At 42.5% G+C, this 21,981-nt stretch overlaps 1 protein-coding gene across 2 annotated transcripts in view; it reads left to right on the plus strand.

Moving 5' to 3' along the window:
• Positions 1-426: 426 nt before the first annotated feature.
• TRIP4 (thyroid hormone receptor interactor 4) overlaps positions 427-21,981 on the plus strand; it is a gene marked incomplete at both ends in the record, with an annotated part of 91,424 nt that continues 69,869 nt past the window's right edge. For both annotated transcript variants that reach the window (XM_080690662.1, XM_080690663.1), the window contains 5 exons: positions 427-527; positions 4,707-4,876; positions 7,938-8,071; positions 16,655-16,867; positions 19,231-19,309. In XM_080690662.1, the coding sequence (XP_080546788.1) occupies positions 427-527; positions 4,707-4,876; positions 7,938-8,071; positions 16,655-16,867; positions 19,231-19,309 (697 nt within the window). The remainder of the gene's footprint in view (positions 528-4,706; positions 4,877-7,937; positions 8,072-16,654; positions 16,868-19,230; positions 19,310-21,981) is intronic.

The following is a 21,981-nucleotide window of genomic DNA, read 5'->3' on the forward strand; positions in this document are numbered from 1 at the left end:
TACCCCCGAGCTATACCTTCCGCCCTATTTTTTATTCTTTTTTGGTGGTACTGGGGGTGGAACCCAAAGGCATTGCACCTCCGAGCCACACCTCCTGCCCTATTTTTTTATTCTGAAACAGGGTCAAAGTTGCAGAGGGCCTCACTAAATAGCTGAGGCTGTCCGCGAACCGTGGTCCTCCGGTCTCAGCTTCCGGAAAGCTGGGATTCCGAGCGTGCCCCGCCACGCCGGGCTCCAATTCTACCCTAACCTGGCGTTAGAGACGCGCTTCGGAGCCCCACGCGGCTCGGGCCGCTCGGGAGGCGGCGCGCCTGCGCGGGGCGGGGAAGCCCGCGGAACCCGCGGAAGCTAGGCCGGGTTGGCGGGGGAACCAGTCAGCCGCCGGACGCGGGGCTTCGGCGTTCCAGCTGGTTCCGGCTGGGGAAGATGGCGGCGTCTGGGGCGGCGTCAGAGGAGCCGCTGGTGCACTGGTGCACCCAGCAGTTGTGGACAACTTTCGGCCTGGATGTCAGCGAGGAGATCATGCAGTGAGACGGGTTGGGTCGGAGGCGGGAAGGAGCTCTGGGGTGACACGGGCTGAGCGAAGTGGGGAGCGGTGGGGAACTAAAAAGTTGATGGGAGAAAGAAGCGTGATTAAAGGGCTGCTCTTGGTCTGTAGGGACGGAATGTGGGGTCTCCGCCTTTAGAGTTTAGCTTTTGGGATAGGGTGTCAGGATGCACCTTACACCAGTGGTGCCGGTTTTTCTAGGAAAAGGGCAAATCTGTAATAATAAACTTGTAAGACTCTGTCAGGATCTCGTTTCCTTACAGACTCAGAAGAGAAGGGACAAGCCAAGTTGTCTTTTCAGAAATTCCTTACAATAAACGTGTGAGTTTTCCCGGCCTGAGTTGTGTCAGGTTGGATCTGGAATTTAAACAGGGCCGACGTGGTACAGTGCAAATAGTTCTTGACTCCAAAACCATAGGTCCTGTTTTCTGTTGTCGTTTGCCAGTGTTGGAACCTTGGGCAACTTAAGTTCCCTTTCTGTACAGTGGTTTTCTCATCTATAAATAATCAGCAGAACTTGTCTTTGCTACTTACAAATTCTCATGAAATAGATGTAGTGAACACGATTTAATATCAGCTTTCAAAGATTAAGGAACATTTGTTGCGCTATTTTTACGTACCAGTTGCTGAGGTAACAAGGACGATCAAGATAATTGACTTATGTTACGTTGTTGTTTGAGGTGCGGAAAGTGGAAGGTGTGGAAGCACAGAGTAGAGATTCCTGTTGAGATTTGGGAGATTTGCTAAAGAGTGTGCCTTTCACTTCAGAATTTAAAAATAGGAAGAGGTGTCGTTTTTTACTTGTTTATTTATTGTGGTGCTGGGGATTGAACTCAGAGGTCTTCACCTCCCAGCTACACCCCCAACCGTATTATATTTTTTTTATTCTGAAACAGGATCTGGCTAGGTGGCTGAGGCCGTTCTCGAATTTGTGATCTTCTTGTATTTATTTATCTATTTACTTATTTTTGCTGTACTGGGGATGGAACCCTGGGGCATTTTATCTCTGAGCTACACAACAGCCCTATTTTTTATTGTTTATTTTGAAACGGTTTGAGTCGCAAAGGTCCTCACTAAGTAGTTGAGGCTATCCTCGAACTGCCATCCTCCTGTCTCAGCCTACCAAATGCTGGGATTTTGTTTTTAATTTTAAATACCGAGTGACTTTATACTGGGTACGGTGGCGCAAGCCTGTAATCCCAGAATTTGGGAGGCTGAGATGGGAGGATAATAGCTCAAGGACAGCTTGCAGTAATTTAGCGAGACCCCATTTAAAAATTAAAAAGGGGTGTGGTGGCAGACCCCAGTAATCCCAGTATTTGGGAAGCTAAGACTGAAGAATCGAAGATTCAAAGCCAGTCTCCTCCTCTTAGCTATATGCCAGCCCTATTTTTATTTTTTATTTTGAAGCAGGGTCTCAACTAAGTTGGAGGGGTCTCATTAAATTGCAGAGGTTGGTCATGAACTTGTGATCCTCTTGTCTCAAGCCTCTCAAGTACTGGGATTACAAGTCTCTACCACCACGACTGGTTTAAATGTTCGTTTTAAAGTTGAAACACAGCTAGGCTTGGTAGCACACCTTGTAATTCAGTTCTTGGAAGGCTGAGGCAGGAGAATTGAGGGACAGCCTCTCAGCTACTTAGAGAGGTCTTCTGCAACTTAGTGAGACCTTGTTTCAAATTAAAGAATAAAAAATAGGGCCAAGGGTGTAGCTTCCAGTTAGAATGCCCCTGGGTTCCCAAAATAAATAAATATTTAATCCCAGGATTTAGGAGGCTGAGATAGGAGTATTACTGTTTGCAGATAGCCTCAACTACTTAGTGAGGCCCTCCGCAACTTAGACCCTATTTCAAAATAAAGAATAAACTATAGGGCTGGGGGTATAGCTTAGAGGTAGAAAACCCCTGGATTCAATCCCCAGTACTCCCCAATAAATAAAAAAGTTGAAACACCCAGTGTGGTTGGGACATGCTTGTAATTCTAGTACTTGGGAGGCTGAGACTGAAGGATCACAAATTTTAAGACAGCCTCAGCAAGTAGTAAGACTTTCATCAACCTAGTGAAACCCTGTTTCAAAATAAAAATAATATTGAGAGGCTAAGACAGGAGGATCACTCAGCTAGTGATCGAAGCAAGCCTCAGCTAGTGAGGCTCTCAGCAACTTAGTGAGACCATTTCCAAATAAAATATAAAATAGGTCTGGGAGTGTACCCCAGAGGTAGAAAGCCTCTTGACTCCATCCCCAGTACCGCCACAGAAATAATAAATAAAATAAAAATAATAAAATAGGGCTGGGGCTGTAGCTCAGAGGTCAAATGCTCCCCAGGTTTGATACCCAACACACACACACACACACACACACACACACACACACACACACGTGTGAATTAGATGAGGTGTTCTGACCTTAAGCACAGAAGTGACATATTATTTGAACCATTTGTTAGATATTCACTAGTTGTTGCACAACAGGCTATTATGCCTTGATTAAAGCGTTTTCTATGGCTGTTTGGCATGTAATTACCCAAGTGTATTACAATAGTGTACAAATTTGAATATGAGTAGCCCAAATTTAAAAAAATAGCATAGAATTATAAACTTCCTAATAATAATGTTTTTTTTTTTAAATTAAATGTGTGTGTGTGTGTTTGTGTGTTGGTACTGGGAATTGAACTGAGACATTCTACCTCCAAGCTACACCCCCAGACCAATTTTCTTTCTTATTTGGAAAGAGTCTCACTAGGTTGCTGATAGCCTCACTAAATTGTTGAGGCTATCCTCAAACCTGTAACCCTCCTGTCTCAGCCTCTCAAGTACTAGGGTTACAAGTGTGTGACACCAGGCCCAGCTGTTGTGTGTGTGTGTGTGTGTGTGTGTGTGTGTGTGTGTGTGTATGTGTTGCTGAGGATTGAATGCAGGGGAATTCTACCTCTGAGCTACATCCCCAGCCCTATTTTATTTATTTATTTGTTTATTTATTTGTTACTATTATTATTATTATTATTATTATTATTATTATTATTATTAGCGGTACTAGGGATGGAACCCAGGGTCATTCTACTTCTGAGCTACACCCCCAGCCTTATTTTTTATTCTTTGTTTTGAAACAGGGTCTCACTGAGTAGCAAAGAGCCTAACTAAGTAGCTGAGGCTCTCTTTGAACCGTGGTCCTCGTCTCAGCCTCCCGAATGCTGGGACTACAAGTGTGTGCCACCACGCCCGGCTAGCTCTACAAATTTTTTATGGCAAGTTTTAGGTGGGAGCTGGTAATTTTGGAGGTCAAGGTGCTCAAAATGTATATGCCTTGAAAAATCACTTGTGCCTTTTTTTAATCTGATGATTATAAGATGCTTTTTTTCTCTCCTTTTTGCGGTATTAGGGATTGAACCCAGTGGTATTCTACCTCTGAGCTATACCCCCAGACCTATTTTTTATTTCTTATTTTGAAACAAGTTCTCACTTAAGTTTCAGAGGGCCTCACTAAAGTAGCTGAGGCTGGCCTCCAACCTGGATCCTCCTGTTTCAGCCTCCCAAATGCTGAGATTACAAGCGTGCGCCACCACGCCCGGCTCCCACTTTTATTTTTATTTTGAAGCAGGGTTTTCTTAGGTTGGTGAGATTCTTCTCCTGTCTAAGCCTCTCAAGTACTAGGATTATAGGTGTGTACCACCACACCAGGCTGTATACTCCTTTTTTGGCATTTGATACCCTGTTTCAAAATAAAAAATAAAAAGCAAAAAATAGGACTGGAGGTATAGCTCAGAGGTAGATGCCTCTGGGTTCAATCCCCAGGACCAAATAAGATAAAGTAAAAGGAGATATTACTTTGCTACAAAGTGTCTTCAGCCGGGTGTGGTGATGCACCATTTATAATACCAGTACTTGGGAGGCTGAGACAGGAGGATTGCAGGTTCATGGCCAGCCTCAACTACTTAGTGAGGTGCTTTGCAACTTAGTGAGACCCTGTTTCAAAATAAAGAATAAAAAAAGCAGTGTAGTGATGTAGCTTGGAGGTAGAATGCCCTTGGGTTCAATTCCCAGTACAGCCAAAAAAAAAAAAAAAAAAGAATAGTTTTATCGGCTTGATTTGTTACAATTATTAAAAAACATAGTGTAAGCTATCTGTATTGTTTCAACAACTTATATCTTTGTCTCTGAGGTATGTACTGTCAATTGAGAGTGCTGAAGAGATCCGAGAATATATGATGGACCTCCTCCAGGGAAATGAGGGTAAAAAAGGTCAATTCATAGAAGATCTTATAATCAAATGGCAAAAGAATGATCAGGAGTTGATTTCTGATCCTTTGCAGCAATGCTTCAAAAGAGATGGTAAGTTACTTTGATGAAAGTTGAAATATTATTTGTAAATGGGCAGTTTAAAAGACTTAGTAGCCGGATATGGTGGCGCACGCTTGTAATCCCAGTACTTGGGAGGCTGAGACAGGAGGATCTCGGTTCAAGGACAGCCTCAGCTTCTTAGTGAGGCCTTTTGCAACTCAGTGGGACCCTGTTTCAAAATAAAGAATAAAAAAATCAAGCCGGGCATGGTGGCGTACGCTTGTAATCCCAGCATTCAGGAGGCTGAGACCAGAGGATCGCGGTTTGTGGACAGCCTCAGCTACTTAATGAGGCCCTCTGCAACTCAGTGAGGCCCAGTTTCAAAATAAAGAATAAAATATAGGGCAGGGGGTGTAGCTTGGAGGTCGAATGCCCCTGGGTTCCATCCCCAGACCCACAAAAAAAAAAAAAAGAAAGAAAAGAAAGAATAAAAAATCAGGTTGGGGGTATACCTCAGAGATGGAATCCCCCTGGGTTCCATCTCTGGTACTGCAAACATAATAATAATAATAATAATAATAATAATAATAATAATAATAATAATAATTCAATAAAAGACAGTATTTTCTGTTACTTTGTATTTTTCACAGCTAACTTAATTAGAATCATATATGTACATATACTTGGTTCAGTTCTATTCAATCAGCAATGAATATTGTAGTAGTTTATACTTTTTGTCTGTGTGTGGTACTGGATATTGAACCCAGAGGCATTGTACCTGTAAGCTATACCACCAGCCCTTTATTTATTTATTTATTTATTTTTTGTGTGTGGTACTGGGGATTGAACCCAGGGGCATTATGTCTCCCAGCTATACCTCCAGCCCTAGTTTTATTTTCTTTCCCTTCCTTCCTTCTTTTCTTTTTGCCTGCCTACCTTCCTTTCTTTTTTCCTTCCTTCCTTCCTTCCATCTTTCCTTCCTTCCTTCCTTCCTTTGTAATACTGGAGATTGAACCCAGGAGCATTCTACCTCCAAGCTATACCCCAAACCAGGGTCTTACTAAGTTGCAGAAGGCCTTACTAAGTAGCTGAGGCTGGCTGTGAAACTCTGATCCTCCTATCTCAGCCTCCCAAGCACTGGTAGTAAAAGTATGTGCCTGGCTGTTCTTTATTTTATTTGTTTGTTTATTTATTTGTTTATTTTGCGGGTCTGGGGTTGGAACCCAGAGGCATTTGACCTTTGAGCTACATTCCCTGCCCTATTTTTTATTCTTTATTTTGAAAAAGGGTCTCACTAAGTTGCAGAGAGCTTCACTAAGTAGCTTAGGCTGGCTGCGAATCGTGATCCTCCAGTCTCAGCCTCCCAAATGCTGGAATTTCAAGCGTGCGCCTCCATGTTGGCTCTGTTCTTTACTTTTATTTCTTTATTTATTTTTGTGGTACTGAGGATAGAACCCAGAGACATTCTACCTCCAAGCTACACCTCCAGTCCTGTTTATTTTGAAACAGGGTCTCACTGAGTTTCAAAGGGCCTCACTAAATAAGAGCTGAGGCTGTCCTTGAACTGTGATCCTCCTGTCTCAGCCTCCCAAATGCTGGGATTACAAGATTGTGCCAACATGTTCGGCTGTTATTTATTTATTTATTTATTTAGTGCTACTGGGGTTCCTGGAAACCCTTCTACCTCCGGGCTACACTCCCAGACCTATTTTATATTTTTACTTGGAAACAGGGTCTCTTAAGCAAGGCTGGCTTCGAACCTGCGTGATCCTTCTGTCTCCACCTCCCAAGCGTGGGGATTACAAGCGTGCGCCACCACACCCGGCTGTTCTTTATATTTTGAAACAGGGTCTAAGTTTCAGAGGGCCTCACTATTTAGCTGAGGCAGACCATGAATCTATGATTCTTCTGTCTCAGCCTCCCAAGTCCTGGAATTGTAAGGGTGCACTACCATATCCAACTCTTTTTTGGTTTTGAAACAGGGTCTCACTAAGTTTCAGAGGGCCTCACTAAATAGCTGAGACTGGCCACAAACATGCGATCCTTGTATCTCGGCCTCCTAAGTACTAGGATTATAATAAAAATGTGCATCAACATGCCCAGCTGGTTGAAGTCCCCCCCCCAGAATTTTTTGTTGTTGTTTATTCTTTATTTTGAAATAGGGTCTCACTAAGTAGCCAAGGCTCGCCGCAAACCAAGGTCTTCCTTTCTTAGCCTCCCAAGTATTGGGTTTACAAGTGTGTACCACCACACCTGGCTTTAATTCAAGCTTTTTTTTGGTGGAGTACTGGGGATGGAACCCAGAGGCATTCTACCTCCTAGCTATACTCCCAAGCATAGCTACACCCCCAGGTGTTTATTTTGAAACCAGGGCCTCACTAAATAGTAGCTGAGGCTGTCCATGAACTACAATCCTCCTGTCTCAGCCTCCTGAATGCTGGGATTACAAACATGTATAACCATGCCTGGTTCTAGTTCAGACTTTTTAATTTACAAAAATTGCTAAAATATCTATTGACTGGCACAATGTGATTCCACAATAATTTTAATATTGTTTTATTTTGTTTTGTGGTACTGGGGGTTGAACTCAGGAGCATTCTACCTCCAAGCTACACCCCAGCCCTATTTTTTATTCTTTATCTTGAAACAGGATCTCTTAGTGAAGCAAAGGGCTTTACTAAGTGGCTGAGGCTGTCCGTGAACTGTGATCCACCTGTCACAGCCTCCTGAATGCTGGGATTGCAAGATTGCACCATCACGCCCAACTTATATTTTATTTTGAAACAGGGTCTCACTAGGTTGTTGAGAGGCTTGCTAAATTACTGAGGCTGGCTTTGAACCTGGGATCCTCCTGTCTCAGCCTCTCAAGTACTGGGATTATAAGCATGTGCCACCATGCCCAGCTTGACTTGGTGTTTTGACTCCATTTAGCATCACCTTTTGTTTATTGGGTATGGATGCTAATTAATGCATATTAGAGGTCCTGAGTTTGAATGCTAGTTCTGTAAAAAAATAAAAGGTGTTGATTAGTGAATCTTTTTAGTATTATTTTTTGTGTTTGTATTTTTTTAAATTCTTTTAAATTAAAAAAATTTTTTAAAATTCTTTAAAGAAATTTTAGATGGGCAGAAATCAGGAGACCAGCTAAAGCGGGGTAGGCGGAAAGGAAGAAACAAACAGGAAGTTCCTGCATTAGCTGAACCTGATACAACTGTAGAAGTCAAAACACCTTTTGATTTGGCCAAGGTGAGTGCTTATCCAATGACAGTATGTGGAGAAGAGGCTAATTCTTTTTAGACAGCAGAGTGTACAAATTGGTTTACGATGGAAAGTTTTCAACAAATATATGAATTTAGGGAGAAAAGGTGATAAAAAGTGCTAATGATGACATATTGCTTTTTTTGGTACTTGGTATTAAACCCAGATTAACCCCGTATTAAACCCAGATTAACCCCAAGGACATTTTTTCTCAGCGGTACACCTTCACCTTCAGCCCAGCCTTTTTTTTTTTTGGTGGTACTGGGGTTCCTGGAAGCCCTTCTACCTCGGGCTACACTCCCAGACCTATTTTATATTTTTGATACAGGGTCTCTTACGCCAGCACGGCTGGCTTCGAATCTGTGCGATCCTCCTGTCTCCGCCTCCCAAGCGCGGGGATTACAAGTGTGCGCCACCACACCTGGCTTTTTTTTTTTTTTTTTTGAGGTACTAGGGATGGAACCCAGGGGCATTCTACCTCTGAGCTACACCCTCAGCCCTTTTTTATTTTTTATTTTGAAACAGGGTCTCACTGAGTTGCAAGGGGCCTCACTAAGTAGCTGACCACAAATTGCCTCCCAAGTGCTGGGATTACAAGTGTGTGCCACCACACCTGGCTTCATATGGCTTTTTTTGTTTGTTTTTGGTTCTAGGGGTGGAACCGAGGGGCTTTTCTGCCTTTGGGCTATACTCCCAGACCTATTTTATATTTTATTTGGAAACAAGATCTCACTAAGTTACTTAGAGCCTCACTAAGAAGCTGAGGCTGGCTTCAAACCTGTGCGATCCTCCTGTCTCAGCCTTCCAAACGTGGGGAATTTTTTTTTGTGTGTGTGTGTGGTACTGGGGATGGAACACAGCAATAGAGCATGTGCCAGCTCTATTGCTTTTATATGGGAGATTTTTTTTTTTTTTTTATGGTGCTGGGAATTGAACCTGGGCATTACACATCCTAGGGAAACACTACCACTGACTGAACTATGCCACTAATCCAGGATAGAGAATATTTAATGACATGTTCCAGGTTTCAACCTTAATATTTTTTGTGAATAACACTGATAGACTATCCAATTTTAGTTGTGTTCCTATCTTATTTGGGGGGGAGGGTCTGGTGATGGAACCCAGGGGCATTTGGCCTCCGAGCTACACCCCTGCCCTATTTTTCTTCTTCTTCTTCTTTTTTTTTTTTTTTTTTTTTTTTGTTGTTGTTGTTGTTTTTTGGTACTAGGGTTCCTGGAAGCCCTTCTCCCTCCGGGCTACTCTCCCTGACCTATTTTTTATATTTTTTTTATTTGGAAATAGGGTCTCCTAAGCCAGCGCGGCTGGCTTCGAACCTGCGCGATCCTCCTGTCTCAGTCTCCCAAGCGCGGGGATTACAAGCATGCGCCACCACGCCCGGCTGTTCCTATCTTTTTTTATGTGTGTGGTACTGAGGATTGAACCCAGGGGCATTCTATCTCTGAAGTATATCTCCAGCTCTTTTTATTTTATTTTGAAACATGGTCTTGCTATGTTGGTCTTTTTTTTTTTTTTTTTTTTATGTGTGTTCCTATCTTTTTTTATGTGTGTGGTACTGAGGATTGAACCCAGGGGCATTCTATCTCTGAAGTATATCTCCAGCTCTTTTTATTTTATTTTGAAACATGGTCTTGCTATGTTGGTCAGAACCTCACTACTCAAACCTATGATTCTCCTGTCAGTTTCCCAAGTACTGGGCTCACAGGCGTGTGCAGCCAGGCCTGCTGCTTTGTTCCTCTCTTCAGCCAGTCTCCTCCACTTTCACCATCATTATTAGTCAAGCTTCAGAACTTATACCTCTTTTAGTTCTCACATAGTAGCCCTTTGGGGTAAACAAATATTTATTTATTTTTTTTGGTGGTACTAGGGATGGAACCCAGGGGCCTTCTACCTCTGGGCTACATACCCAGACCTATTTTATATTTTATTTGGAAACAGGGTCTCTTAAGCCAGCTGAGTCTGGCTTCGAACTTGCACGATCCTTCTGTCTCAGCCTCCCAAGCGCAGGTATTACAAGTGTGCGCCACCACGCCCGGCTGAGGTAAACAAATATTTATAATCAGGGCAATTTTATTAGTTAGATTTTCCAAAAGAAGAGAACAGTTAATTTTTTTTTTTTTTTTGCAGTACTGGAGAATGAATTCATTGGTTTCTATCTCTGAGCTATACCTCCAGTCCTTTTTTTTTTTAAATTCTTTATTTTGATGCAAATTCTCACCTAGTTGCAGAGAGCCACACGAAGTAGCTGAGCTGAAGCTGATCTTACACCGGTGATATTCCTGTCTCAGCCACCCAGGTCCTGGGATTTTAAGCGTGCACCACCATGCCTGGTCAAGAACAGTTAAATTAAATAAAATGAACCATACCAAAAAATTCTGAGTGTGATCACTATTAAAAAAAAAATGAGCTGGAGCCGGGCGTGGTGGCGCACGCTTGTAATCCCCGTGCTTGGGAGGCTGAGCCAGGAGGATCGCAGAGGTTCAAAGCCAGCCTCAGCTGGCTTAAGAGACCCTGTTTCCAAATAAAATATAAAATAGGTCTGAGAGTGTAGCCTGGAGGTAGAAGGCCCCTGTGTTCCATCCCCAGTACCACACACACACACACAAAATGAGCTGGGCATGGTGATGTACCTTGTAATCCCAGCATTTGGGAGGCTGAGACAGGAGGATCGTGGTTCATGGCCAGCTTCAGCTTAGTGAGGCCCTTGCAACTCAGTGAGACCCTGTTTTAAAGTAAAAAATAAAAAATAGGGCTGAGAGTGTTACTCGGGGGAACAAAAAAGGGTGAGCTGGGGATATAACTCAGTGGTAGAGCACTTGACTAGCACATGCAAGGACCTGGGTTCAATCTCCAGTTCTGGGCAGGCTGGGGTGTGGGAAGTATTTGAAAAATAATAAGTTAAAGAAAAAAGCGAAAAAAGTTAAGGGGTGTGTGTGTGTGTGTGTGTGTGTGTGTGTGTGTGTGTGTGTTCTGGGGATGGAACCCAGAGGCATTCTTTCTAGCTACACCCCCAGCCCTTTTTATTCTTTTATTTTGAAATAGGGTCTCACTTAGTTGCTGAAGCTGGCTGTGAAACTTCTGTCTCCATGTCTCAGCCTCCCAAGTACTAGGATTATAGGCATGTACCATTCTGCCTGGCTTTAAATCATTTTGAATGAAATGTACAAAGAATATCACAAGCCAATGAAAAACACAGTGACCAATAAATATAGAAACTGCTTAACTGAGTCAGGCATGGTGGCCCACCTGTAATTCCAGTACTTTGGAGGCTGAGACAGGAGGATATCAATTTCAGCAATTTAGTGAGGCCCTCAGTAACTTAGTAAAACCCTGTGTCAAAATAAAACATAAAATAGGTCCAGGGGTATAACTCAGAAGTAGATGCCCCAGCCGGGCGTGGTGGCGCATGCTTGTAATCCCTGCACTTGGGAGGATGAAACAGGAGTATCACACAGGTTTGAAGCCAACCTCAGCTACTGAGTGAGGCTCTCAGCAACTTAGTGAGACCCTGTTTTCAAATAAAAAAATATAAAATAGATCTGGGAGTATAGCCTGGAGGTAGAAAACCACCTGAGTTCCACCCCCAGTACCACACATACACACAAAAATAAAATAAGAAATCTTTCCCTTCTCTCCATTTATTTATTTTTTATATTTTTTTATTTTTTTCTTGTGGTACATGGAACCCGGGGGCATTCTACCTCCGAGCTACACCTCTGTTCCTATTTTTTATTCTTTATTTTGAAACAGGGTCTCACTAAGTTGCGAATGGCCTTACTAAATAGCAGATGGCCTCACTAAATAGCTGAGAATGTGAGTGAACTGCGATTCTCTGGTCTCAGGCTCCTGAATGCTGGGGTTACAAGCGTGCACACCTGGCACCCTTCTCTCCTTTCAGAGAGATAAAGATAAAATAGAATAATTTAAAAAACTGACAATCTGCTTGATTAGATAAAATCTTAAGCATTTGTTTTAGGTTTTTCATTCTTACTTACATTGACTTCCAATTTGATACTGTCTCTTTATTCATCCTTTTTCTGTGGACATTAAGACATATTGTCATCTCTTTTTACTTACCAAAGAGCTTTCCTCTTCCTTGTAGTCAGTTTTCCATTGACTGGAACTCTTAAGATTTTTCTTCTCTGAATCTTCAGTCTCTTGAAATGATTGAGAAACTCTCAGCCTAAAGGGAAAGTAAGTTCAAAACATAGTTGTGAAGAAAGGCATCTATTCTTTTGAAATGTCAGAGGCTAATAGACTTCTTTTTGTGTGTGTATGGTATTGAACCGAGGAACCTAGGGATTGAACCCAGGAACATTCTACCTCTGAGCCATGCCGTGTGTGCGTGTGTGTGTGTGTGTGTGTGTGTGTGTGTGTGTGTGCGCGCGCGCGCTGGGGAAGGAACCAAGGGGCATTCTATCTCCAAGCTACACCCCCAGCCCTATTTTTTTATTCTTTATTTTGAAACAGGGTCTCACTGAGTTGCAAAGGACTTCACAAAAGTAGCTGAGGCTGTCTGTGAATTGTGATCCTCCTGTCTCGGCCTCCCAAATGCTGGGATTACAAGCGTGCGCCACCACACCTGGCTCTGTGGTTTGTTTTAAAATTTTTTTTTTTTCAGTACTGTGGATGGAACCCGGGGCATTTTATCTCCAAGTTACATCCCCAGCCCTATTTTTTATTCTTTATTTTGAAACAGAGTCTCACTAAATTGTTAAGGGCCTCAGTAAGTAGGTGAGACTTTCTGCGAACCCTGATCCTGTGGTCTCAGCCTCTCAAATGCTAGAATTACAAGCATGTGCTGCCATGCCCGGCTTGTTTAAAAAAAATTTTTTTTTCCTTTGGGGGTCTAGAAATGGAATCCAGGGGCATTCTACCTCCAAGCTACACCCCCTGCCCTATTTTTTATTCTTTATTTTGAAACAGGGTCTCACTAAATTGTGGAAGACCTCACTAAGTAGCTGAGGCTATCCGCGAACTGTGATCCTCTGGTCTCAGCCTCCCTAATGCTGGGATTACAAATGTGCTCCACCACACCTGGTTTGTTTTTAAATTTTGAAACAGGATCTCACTAGGTTGCTGAGCATCTCAAGATGTAACTGAGGCCTCCTTGTACCTATAATCCTCCTGTCTCAGTCTCCTAAGTACTGGGATTACAAGTATGCACCACCATGCGCAGTTAATATTCCTTTTTTTTAGCTTTTTATTTTCTGACATAAATATGTGAACAGATGGATTTTCACAAATGTAACATATATATGTATACATATACATAGAGAGAGAGAAATAAAACATTCCGAGTCCTTAATTTTTATTTTTCCAGCAGGAGGGTTTGAACTAAGGGGCATTCTACCTCTGAGCTACACCCCCAACCCTATTTTTTATACTTTATTTTAAAATACAGTCTCATTAAGCTGCTGCAGGTCTCACTAAGTAGCTGAGGCTGGCTGAGAACCTGTGATCATCCCATCTCAGCCTCCCAAGTACTAGGATTACAAGGAGGATGGTATGTGTGAGGACATTCTCAGCAACCAATTAAAATTCCAAAATTAAAGTTGGAAGCTGGGCATGGTGGAGCATGCTTGTAATCCCTGCACTTTGGAGGCTGAGATAGGAGGATCACACAGGTTCAAAGCGAGCCTCAAGCTACTTAGTGAGGCTCTCAGCAACTTAGTGAGACCCTGTTTCCAAATAAAATATAAAATAGGTCTGGGAGTATAGCCCAGAGGTAGAAAGCCTCTGGGTTTTACTCCCAGTACCACAAAAAATAAACAAAGTTGGGCATGGTGGTACACGCTTGTAATTCCAGCATTTTGGGAGGCTGAGACAGGATCCTAATTCACAGATAGCCTCAGCTACTTAATGAGGCCCTCTGCAGCTTAGTGAGACCTTGTTTTAAAATAAAGAATAAAAAAATAGAGCTGGGGATGTAGCTGGAAGGTAGAATGCCCCTGGATTCCATCCCTAGTACCGCAAAAAAAGAAAAAAAAATTGCCTGTTTTATATTCTGTCCCCCCACCCCGCCACACACACACAGTGCTAGGGACCTAACCCTGGGCATTGTGCATCCTAGACAAGTGTTGTGCTACTGAGCTATTCCCTAGTCCTATTTTGCATTGGTTTAATGACTAGTAAGTTGAATATCCTTTTTTTCTCTCTCTCTTTCTCTAGTGTATTGGGCATTGGACCCAGGAGCATTCTACCTCTGATCTACACCCCAGCCCATTTTATTTTTTGCTTTGAAATATGGTTTCACTAGGTTGCTGAAAGTCTTACTCTTGCTGAGGCTGTCCTCAAACCTGCAGTCTTCCTGACTCAGCCTTCCAAGTATTGGAATTACATGCATGTACCTATGCTTTTTCAAGTGTTAGTGGTCATTTGGATATATTTTGTTATAAAGTTTTTTTTTTTTCAAAAGAAAATGAGGCATTCTACCTCTGAGATATACCACAAGCCCTATTTTTTTTTTTTAATTTTTTTTAAGGTCTGGGGATGGAACCCAGGGGAATTCGACCTCTGAGCTACACCCCTGCCCTATTTTTTATTCTTTATTTCATTTATTTATTTATTTATTTTGTGGGTCTGGGGATGGAACCCAGGGGCATTTGATCTCCAGGTTATAACCCCTGCCCAATTTTTTCTTCTTTATTTTGAAACAGGGTCTCACTAAGTTGCAGAGGGCCTCATTAAGTACCTGAGGCTGCCTGCAAAAAGTGATCCTCCTGCTGGGCATGGTGGCACACGCTTGTAATCCCCGCGCTTCGGAGGCTGAGACAGGAGGATCGCACAGGTTTGAAGCCAGCCTCAGCTACTTAGTGAGGCTCTCAGCAACTTGGTGAGACCCTGTTTCCAAATAAAATATAAAAAAGGTCTGGAGTATAGCCCGGAGGTAGAAAGCCTCTGGGTTCCACCCCCAGTATCACCAAAAAAAAAAAAAAAAAAAAAAGTGATCCTCCAGTCTCAGCCTCCCGAATGCTGGGATTACAAGTGTGTGCCACCACATCCAGCTATTCTTTATTTTGAAACAGGGTCTCACTAAGTTGTTGAGGCTGTCTACGAATCTTGATCCTCCTATCTCAGCCTCCCAAATGCTGGGATTACAAGTGTGTGATACCATGCCTGGCTATAAAAAGGTTTCGGTTAGACCTTTTTTTTTTTTTTTTCGGGTCTAGGAGTGGAACCCAGAAGCATTTTACCTCGGAGCTACACCCCCTGCCCAATTTTTTTTTTTGTTTTTTTGAGGGTCTAGGGATAGAACCCAGGGGCATTTGACCTCCAAGCTACACCCCCTGCCCTATTTTTATTCTTTATTTTGAAACCAGGTCTCACTGAACTGCAGAGGGCCTCACTAAGTAGCTGAGGCTGTCCGTGAACCGCGATCCTCAAGGTCTCAGCCTCCCAAATGCTGGGATTACAAGTGTGCGCCACCACACCCAGCTCCAATTTTTTATTTTTTATTTTGAAACAGGGTCACACTGAGTTGCAGAAGGCTTCACTAAGTAGCTGAGGCTGTTCGCAAACCGTGATCCTCGGGTCTCAGCCTCCCAATTTCTAGGATTACAAGCGTGCACCACCATGCCCGGCTCTTTTTGCCCCTTTTTAATTGTGCTATCTGTCTTTTAATTTCTTATTGAGTAAATTTCTTACTGATTTTTTTTTACCATATTGTCTACATTTCCAAATCCATAAATGTCATCTGCTTTTAGAGGCATTCTTGTTTCTTAATGATCTCCAGTTTAACTGTGCTTTGTCAAATTGTTGGGTGTGTTGCCTATGTCTGTGGTCCCAGTGCTTGGGAGGCTGAAATACGAGGATTGCAGGTTGGAGGACAGCCTCAGAAATGTAGCAAGACTCTTGGGAACCAAGAAAACCCTGTTTCAAAACAAAAAGTAAAAGACTAGGGAGCCAGGCATGGTGGCGCATGCTTGTAATCCCAGCATTTGGGAGTCTGAGACAGGAGGATCACAGGTTTGCGGCTAGCCTCAGCTACTTAAGGAGGCCTGCTGCAACTTAGTGAAACTCTTTTTCAAAATAAAGAATAAAGCCTGGCGTGGTGGCGCACGCTTGTAATCCCAGCATTTGGGAGGCTGAGACCAGAGGATCGCGGTTCGCGGACAGCCTCAGCTACTTAGTGAGGCACTCTGCAGCTCAGTGAGACCTGGTTTCAAAATAAAGGATAAAAAATAGGACAGGGGCTGTAGCTCAGAGGTCAAATGCCCCTGGGTTCCATCCCCAGACCCGCAAAGAAAGAAAGAAAGAAAGAAAGAAAGAGAATAAAAAATAGTGCTGAGGGTGCAGCTCAGAGGTAGAATGCCTCTGGGTTCCATCCCCAGTTCAGGAAACCAACAAATAATAAGTATTAGCTAGCTAGCTTGTCTAGAGCATAATCTTTCTTCAGGCTCTTACCTATGAGTAATTTGTGTTTTAACAAATTAATCCCTTCGTTTATGGTTCTTGGCTATAAATCACTGTTTAACAGAACTGAGGTTCTCTCCCTCTTGGATCTTTTCATTGTCCTTATTCAGTGTTTTTGTAAAATCTTTGTATAATTAGGCGCAAGAGAGCAGCAACTCTGTAAAGAAGAAGACAAAGTTTGTGAACTTATATACGAGAGAGGGACAGGACAAGCTTGCAGTCCTGCTTCCTGGGCGCCACCCTTGTGACTGCCTGGGCCAGAAGCACAAACTCATCAACAACTGTCTGATATGTGGGCGGATTGTCTGTGAACAGGAAGGTTCTGGCCCCTGCTTATTCTGTGGTTCTCTGGTAAATTATTTCCTTTTTTTGTTTCTTTGTTTTATTGTGCTTTGTATTAACACACAGGACCATTCAGATTCCTAGTAGTTTCTCTTTTTCTTAGTAAATTTGTTCTCTAAGATGTCTATAAACTCCAATAATAAGGATTTGATGATTAGAAATAGCATTACAAGCCAGGCGTGGTGGTGCACGCTTGTAATCCCAGCATTTGGGAGGCTGAGACAGGAGGATCGCGGACAGCCTCAGCTACTACTTAGGCCCTTTGCAATTTAGTGAGACCCTGTTTCAAAATAAAGAATAAAAAATAGCCGGGCATGGTGGTGCACGCTTGTAATCCCCTCGCTAGTGAGGTGGAGACAGGAGGATCACACAGGTTCAAAGCCAGCTATGGTGGCTTAAGAGACCCTGTTTAAAAAAAAAAAAAAAAAAGATAAAATACATCTGGGAGTGTAGCCCAGAGGTAGAAGGGCTTTCAGGAACCTCGTACCACCAAAAAAAAAAAAAACAAAAAAACAAAAACAACACAAAAAGAATAAAAAATAGGACTGAGGGTGTAGCTTGGAAGTAGAATGCCTCTGGGTTCCAACCCCAGTACCAAAAGAAAAAAAAAAAAAAAAAGAAATAGCACTACAGTTCTATGGCCTATTAGTACTACTATTAGTGAGGAGGGTTTTAAGAACATATTGTTGAGAGAGCAAAGCCTGTATCAGATTAACTATAATTTAAAAAAAAAAAAAAACTTTGGAAAGCCTGAAATGTCAGAATTTTTTGTCAAAGTCTTCACATGGTGTTTATATCCCTAGGGGGCAGAGCTAGAGGTACTATGAAGCCATAGTTTCTGTTTCTGGGACACCACCTTGCTCTGTCTGAATGACTTTAAGAATATAATTGAGGCCAGCTTCAGCAATTTAATTCTCACAATTTAATTCTCACAATTAAAAATAGGACTGAGGCTCTTTTTATTTTGTATTTTGAAATTGGGTCTGACTAAATTACTGAGGCTGGCCTTGAATCTACAGTCCTCCTTTCTCAACCTTTAAGACTAGGATTACAGACATGTGACACCACACTCGGTGAGGCCGTTTCTTTCTTTCTTTCTTTCTTTTTTTTTAATGTGTGTATAGTATTTGGGACTGAACCCAGAGGCATTTTACCTCCAAGCTATACTCCCAGCCTTTTTTTTTTTTTTTTTTTTTTGGTGGTACTGGGGTTCCTAGAAGCCCTTCTACCTCCGGGCTACACTCCCAGACCTATTTTATATTTTTATTTGGAAACAGGGTCTCTTAAGCCAGTGTGGCTGGCTTCGAACCTGCACGATCCTCCTGTCTCCACCTCCCAAGCGCGGGGATTACAAGTGTGCGCCACCACGCCCGGCCTTCTCACTAGGTTCTGATAGTCTAAATTGCTAAGACTATCCTTGAACCTGCAAATCTCCTGTCTCAGCCTTCCAAGTATTGGGATTACAGACACATACCACCATGCCCGGCTTTATTTTTATTTTGGAACAGGGTTTTGCTAAGAGCCTAAAGATTTTGCTAAAGTTGCTGAGGTTGACCTCAAACCTGCAGTATCCTCCTCTCTCAGCTCCCCTAGTACTGGGAATACAGGCGTGCTCCACCACACCAGGTTTTTTTTTTTACTTTGAAAGAGGGTCTTGCTAAGTTGCTGAGGGTCTTGCTAAGTTTTCCAGACTGGCCTCAGTCTAAGATCCTCTTGTCTTAACCTGCGAAGTGTTGGTATTACAGGCATGTACCAGTGTGCCTGACCCTGGTTCTTTCTAGTTCTTTTTTTTTTTTTCCAAAACCAGACTTTTTTTTTTAAGTCTTATATAATTTTTCCAGTATCTTCAACAGAGGCAAGTATTTGTCATTGAAAGCAGGTTAGATTTTATTTAGCCTGGAAGGGTGGGGAGGTTCATACTTGTAATCCCAGTACTTGAGAGGCTGGGACAGGAGGGTTGTAGGTTTGAGAACAACCTCATCAACCTAGCAAGACCCTTAGCAACCTAGTAAGACCTTATTTCAGAATAAAAAATAAAATGACTGGGGGTGTAGACTGGAGGTAAAATGCCTATGGGTTCAGTCTCCAGTATCACATGAAAATTAAGAAGTCATTCAGGGATACTTAGAGTGAAATAATTTCTTTATCTTTTTTCTATTTTTCTTTTTTGTATGGCTCATAGTTAAGAGAAAGAGAGAAACTCACTTGGATGTTTGTATTTTTGTAATTTTCTGGATAAAAAAAAAGCACCAATGATCTCATTATTTCATTGTCATATCTAATGTATAATTTGAGCTTACTTTTTAAGTTATATTACACAAATCATATATTTTAACTATGGCATCATGTATCTTACTTTTATTACTTTATAGGTATGTACTCACGAAGAACAGGATATTTTACAGCGTGACTCAAACAAAAGCCAGAAACTGCTAAAGAAGCTTATGTCAGGTAGACGGGAGTCTTATAATTGAATCACTGTTGCAGTGGGTGCCGTTCTGTTGCATCTGTGATTGTCTTTCCTAAATGTTTTGTCCAATACACAGCATATTCACTTATTTATCCAACAAACTTTTGTGTGTGTGTGTGTAGTCTTGGAGATTTAACCCAGGGATATTCTACCTATGAGCTACACTCCCAGCCCTATTTTATTTTTTATTTTGAAACAGGTCTCAAGCCGGGCAAGGTAGAGCACAGCACACTTGTAATCCCAGTACTTGAGAGGCTGAAACAGGGGGAGGATCCAGGTTCACAGCCAGCCTCAGCTACTACTTAGTGAGGCCCTTTGCAATTCAGTGAGACCCTGTTTCAAAATAAAGAATAAAGGCTGGGCTTGGTGGCGCACGCTTGTAATCCCCGCGCTTGGGAGGCAGAGACAGGAGGATCGCGCAGGTTCGAAGCCAGCCTGGCTTAGGAGACCCTGTTTCCAAATATAAAATGTAAAAAGAGGTCTGGGAGTGTAGCCCGGAGGTAGAAGGGCTTCCAGGAACCCCAGTACCACCAAAAAAAGAAAAAAAGAATAAAAAAATAGGGCTGGGGGTATAGCTCAGAGGTAGAATGCCCCTGGTATCCATCCCCAGTACCGCAAAAAAAAAAAAAAAAAAAAAAAAAACACTGGATCTCACTAAGTTGCAGAGGGCCTCACAAGGTTGCTGAGGCTGGTTGCGAACCTCTAGCCTACAAATACTGGGATTACAGATGTACACCACTGCATTTAATTCAACAAGCTTTTTTTTTGTACTGGGGATTGAATGCAGAGGCATTCTATCACCAAGTTATACGCTCAGCCTTTTTATTTATTTATTTATTTATTTTTTATTTATTTATTTTATTTATTTTTTGTGGTACTGGGGATGAAATCCAGGGGCTTTCTACCTCTGGGCTACACCCCCAGACCTATTTTATATTTTATTAGGAAACAGGGTCTCACTAAGTTGCTGGGAGGCTCACTAAGTAGCTGAGGCTGGCTTCGAACCTGTGCAATCCTCCTCTCAGCCTCCCAAGCGTGGGAATTACAAGCGTGTGCCACCACGCCCCACTTCCTATTTTTATTTTGAAACAGGATCTCGCTAGGTTGCTGAGAGTCTCAGTGTTTGCTGAAGCTGCTCTTGAACCTATGATCCTCTGTTTCAGCCTCCCAAGTACTGGGATTATAGGCATGCGCCACTACACCTGGCTTTAATAAGCAGGTTTTTTTGGTACTGGGGCTTGAACTCAGGGGCATTCTATCTCCAGGCTATGCCCCAGGCCCTATTTTTTACTCTTTATTTGAAACAGGGTTTCTCTAACTTCCAGAGGGCCAAATTAAGTAGCTGAGGCTGGCCATGAACCTGTGATCCTCCTTTCTCAGCCTCCCAAATACTGGGATTACAAGCGTCCGCCATCATGCCTGGCTAACAAACATTTTTGTAAAATTACTATTAAAACCATATAACACTGAACAACACTATACATAATAGTATCAGATTATAACACAAGGAATAAAACTGATGTTTATAAGACCATACCCAAGTAACTGAATGAGTTAAGAAATAGAGAAAAGATGCAGATGCAGTGGTGCACACCTGTTATTCTAGTACTTGAGGGGCTGAGGCAGGACGATTGTAGGTTTGAGTACAGCCTCAACTATTTAACAAGACCCTTTTTCTTTTTCTCCTCTTCTTCTTCTTCTTCTTCTTCTTCTTCTTCTTCTTCTTCTTCTTCTTCTTCTTCTCTCTCTCTCTCTCTCTCTCTCTCTCTCTCTCTCTCTTTGTGGTACTGGTGATGGAACCCAAGGGCATTCTACCTTTGAGCTACACCTCCATTTCTATTTTATTCTTTTATTTTTATTTATTTATTTATTTATTTATTTTGCAGTACTGGGGGTGGAACCCAGGGGCATTCTACCTTCTAACTAGACCCCCTAGCCCTGTTTTTTATTCTATTTATTTATTTATTTGGTTACTGGGGTTCCTGGAAGCCCTTCTACCTCCGGGCTACACTCCCAGACCTATTTTATCCTTTTTTTATTTGGAAACAGGGTCTCTTAAGCCAGCGCGGCTGGCTTTGAACCTGTGCGATCCTCCTGTCTCCGCCTCCCAAGCGAGGGGATTACAAGCATGGGCCACTACGCCCGGCTTTATTCTTTTTCTTTTGAAACAGGGTTTCACTGAGTTGCTAAGAGACTCACTAAGTAGCTGAGGCTGTTCGCAAGCCATGATCCTCCTGTCTCAGCCTCCCAAATGCTTATTATTTTATCTAAACAGGGTCTCACTAAGTTGCAGATGGCCTTACTAAGAGTTGCTGAGGCTAGCCATGAACCTGTTGTGTGCGTGTGTGTGTGTGTGTGTGTGTGTGTGTGTGTGTAGTTCTAGAGATTGAACTCAAAGGCATTCTACCTCTGAGCTATACTCCATAGTCCTATTTTATTCTTACTTTGAAACAGGGTCTTACTAGGTTGAAGAGAGTCTCACTACTTGTTGAGGCTGTCCTGAAACTTGGGATCCTCTTGTTTCAGACTCCGAAGTACTGTGATTCTGAACCACCACTCCTTCAAAATAAAAAGGGCTGAGGGAGTAGCTTGGAAATAGAATGCCCCTGGCATCAATCCCGAGTACCACACATAGACACACATACACTTTAGT

The sequence above is a fragment of the Muscardinus avellanarius genome, assembly GCF_963383645.1.
Source record: "Muscardinus avellanarius genome assembly, chromosome: 3".
Classification (NCBI taxonomy): Eukaryota; Metazoa; Chordata; class Mammalia; order Rodentia; family Gliridae; genus Muscardinus; species Muscardinus avellanarius.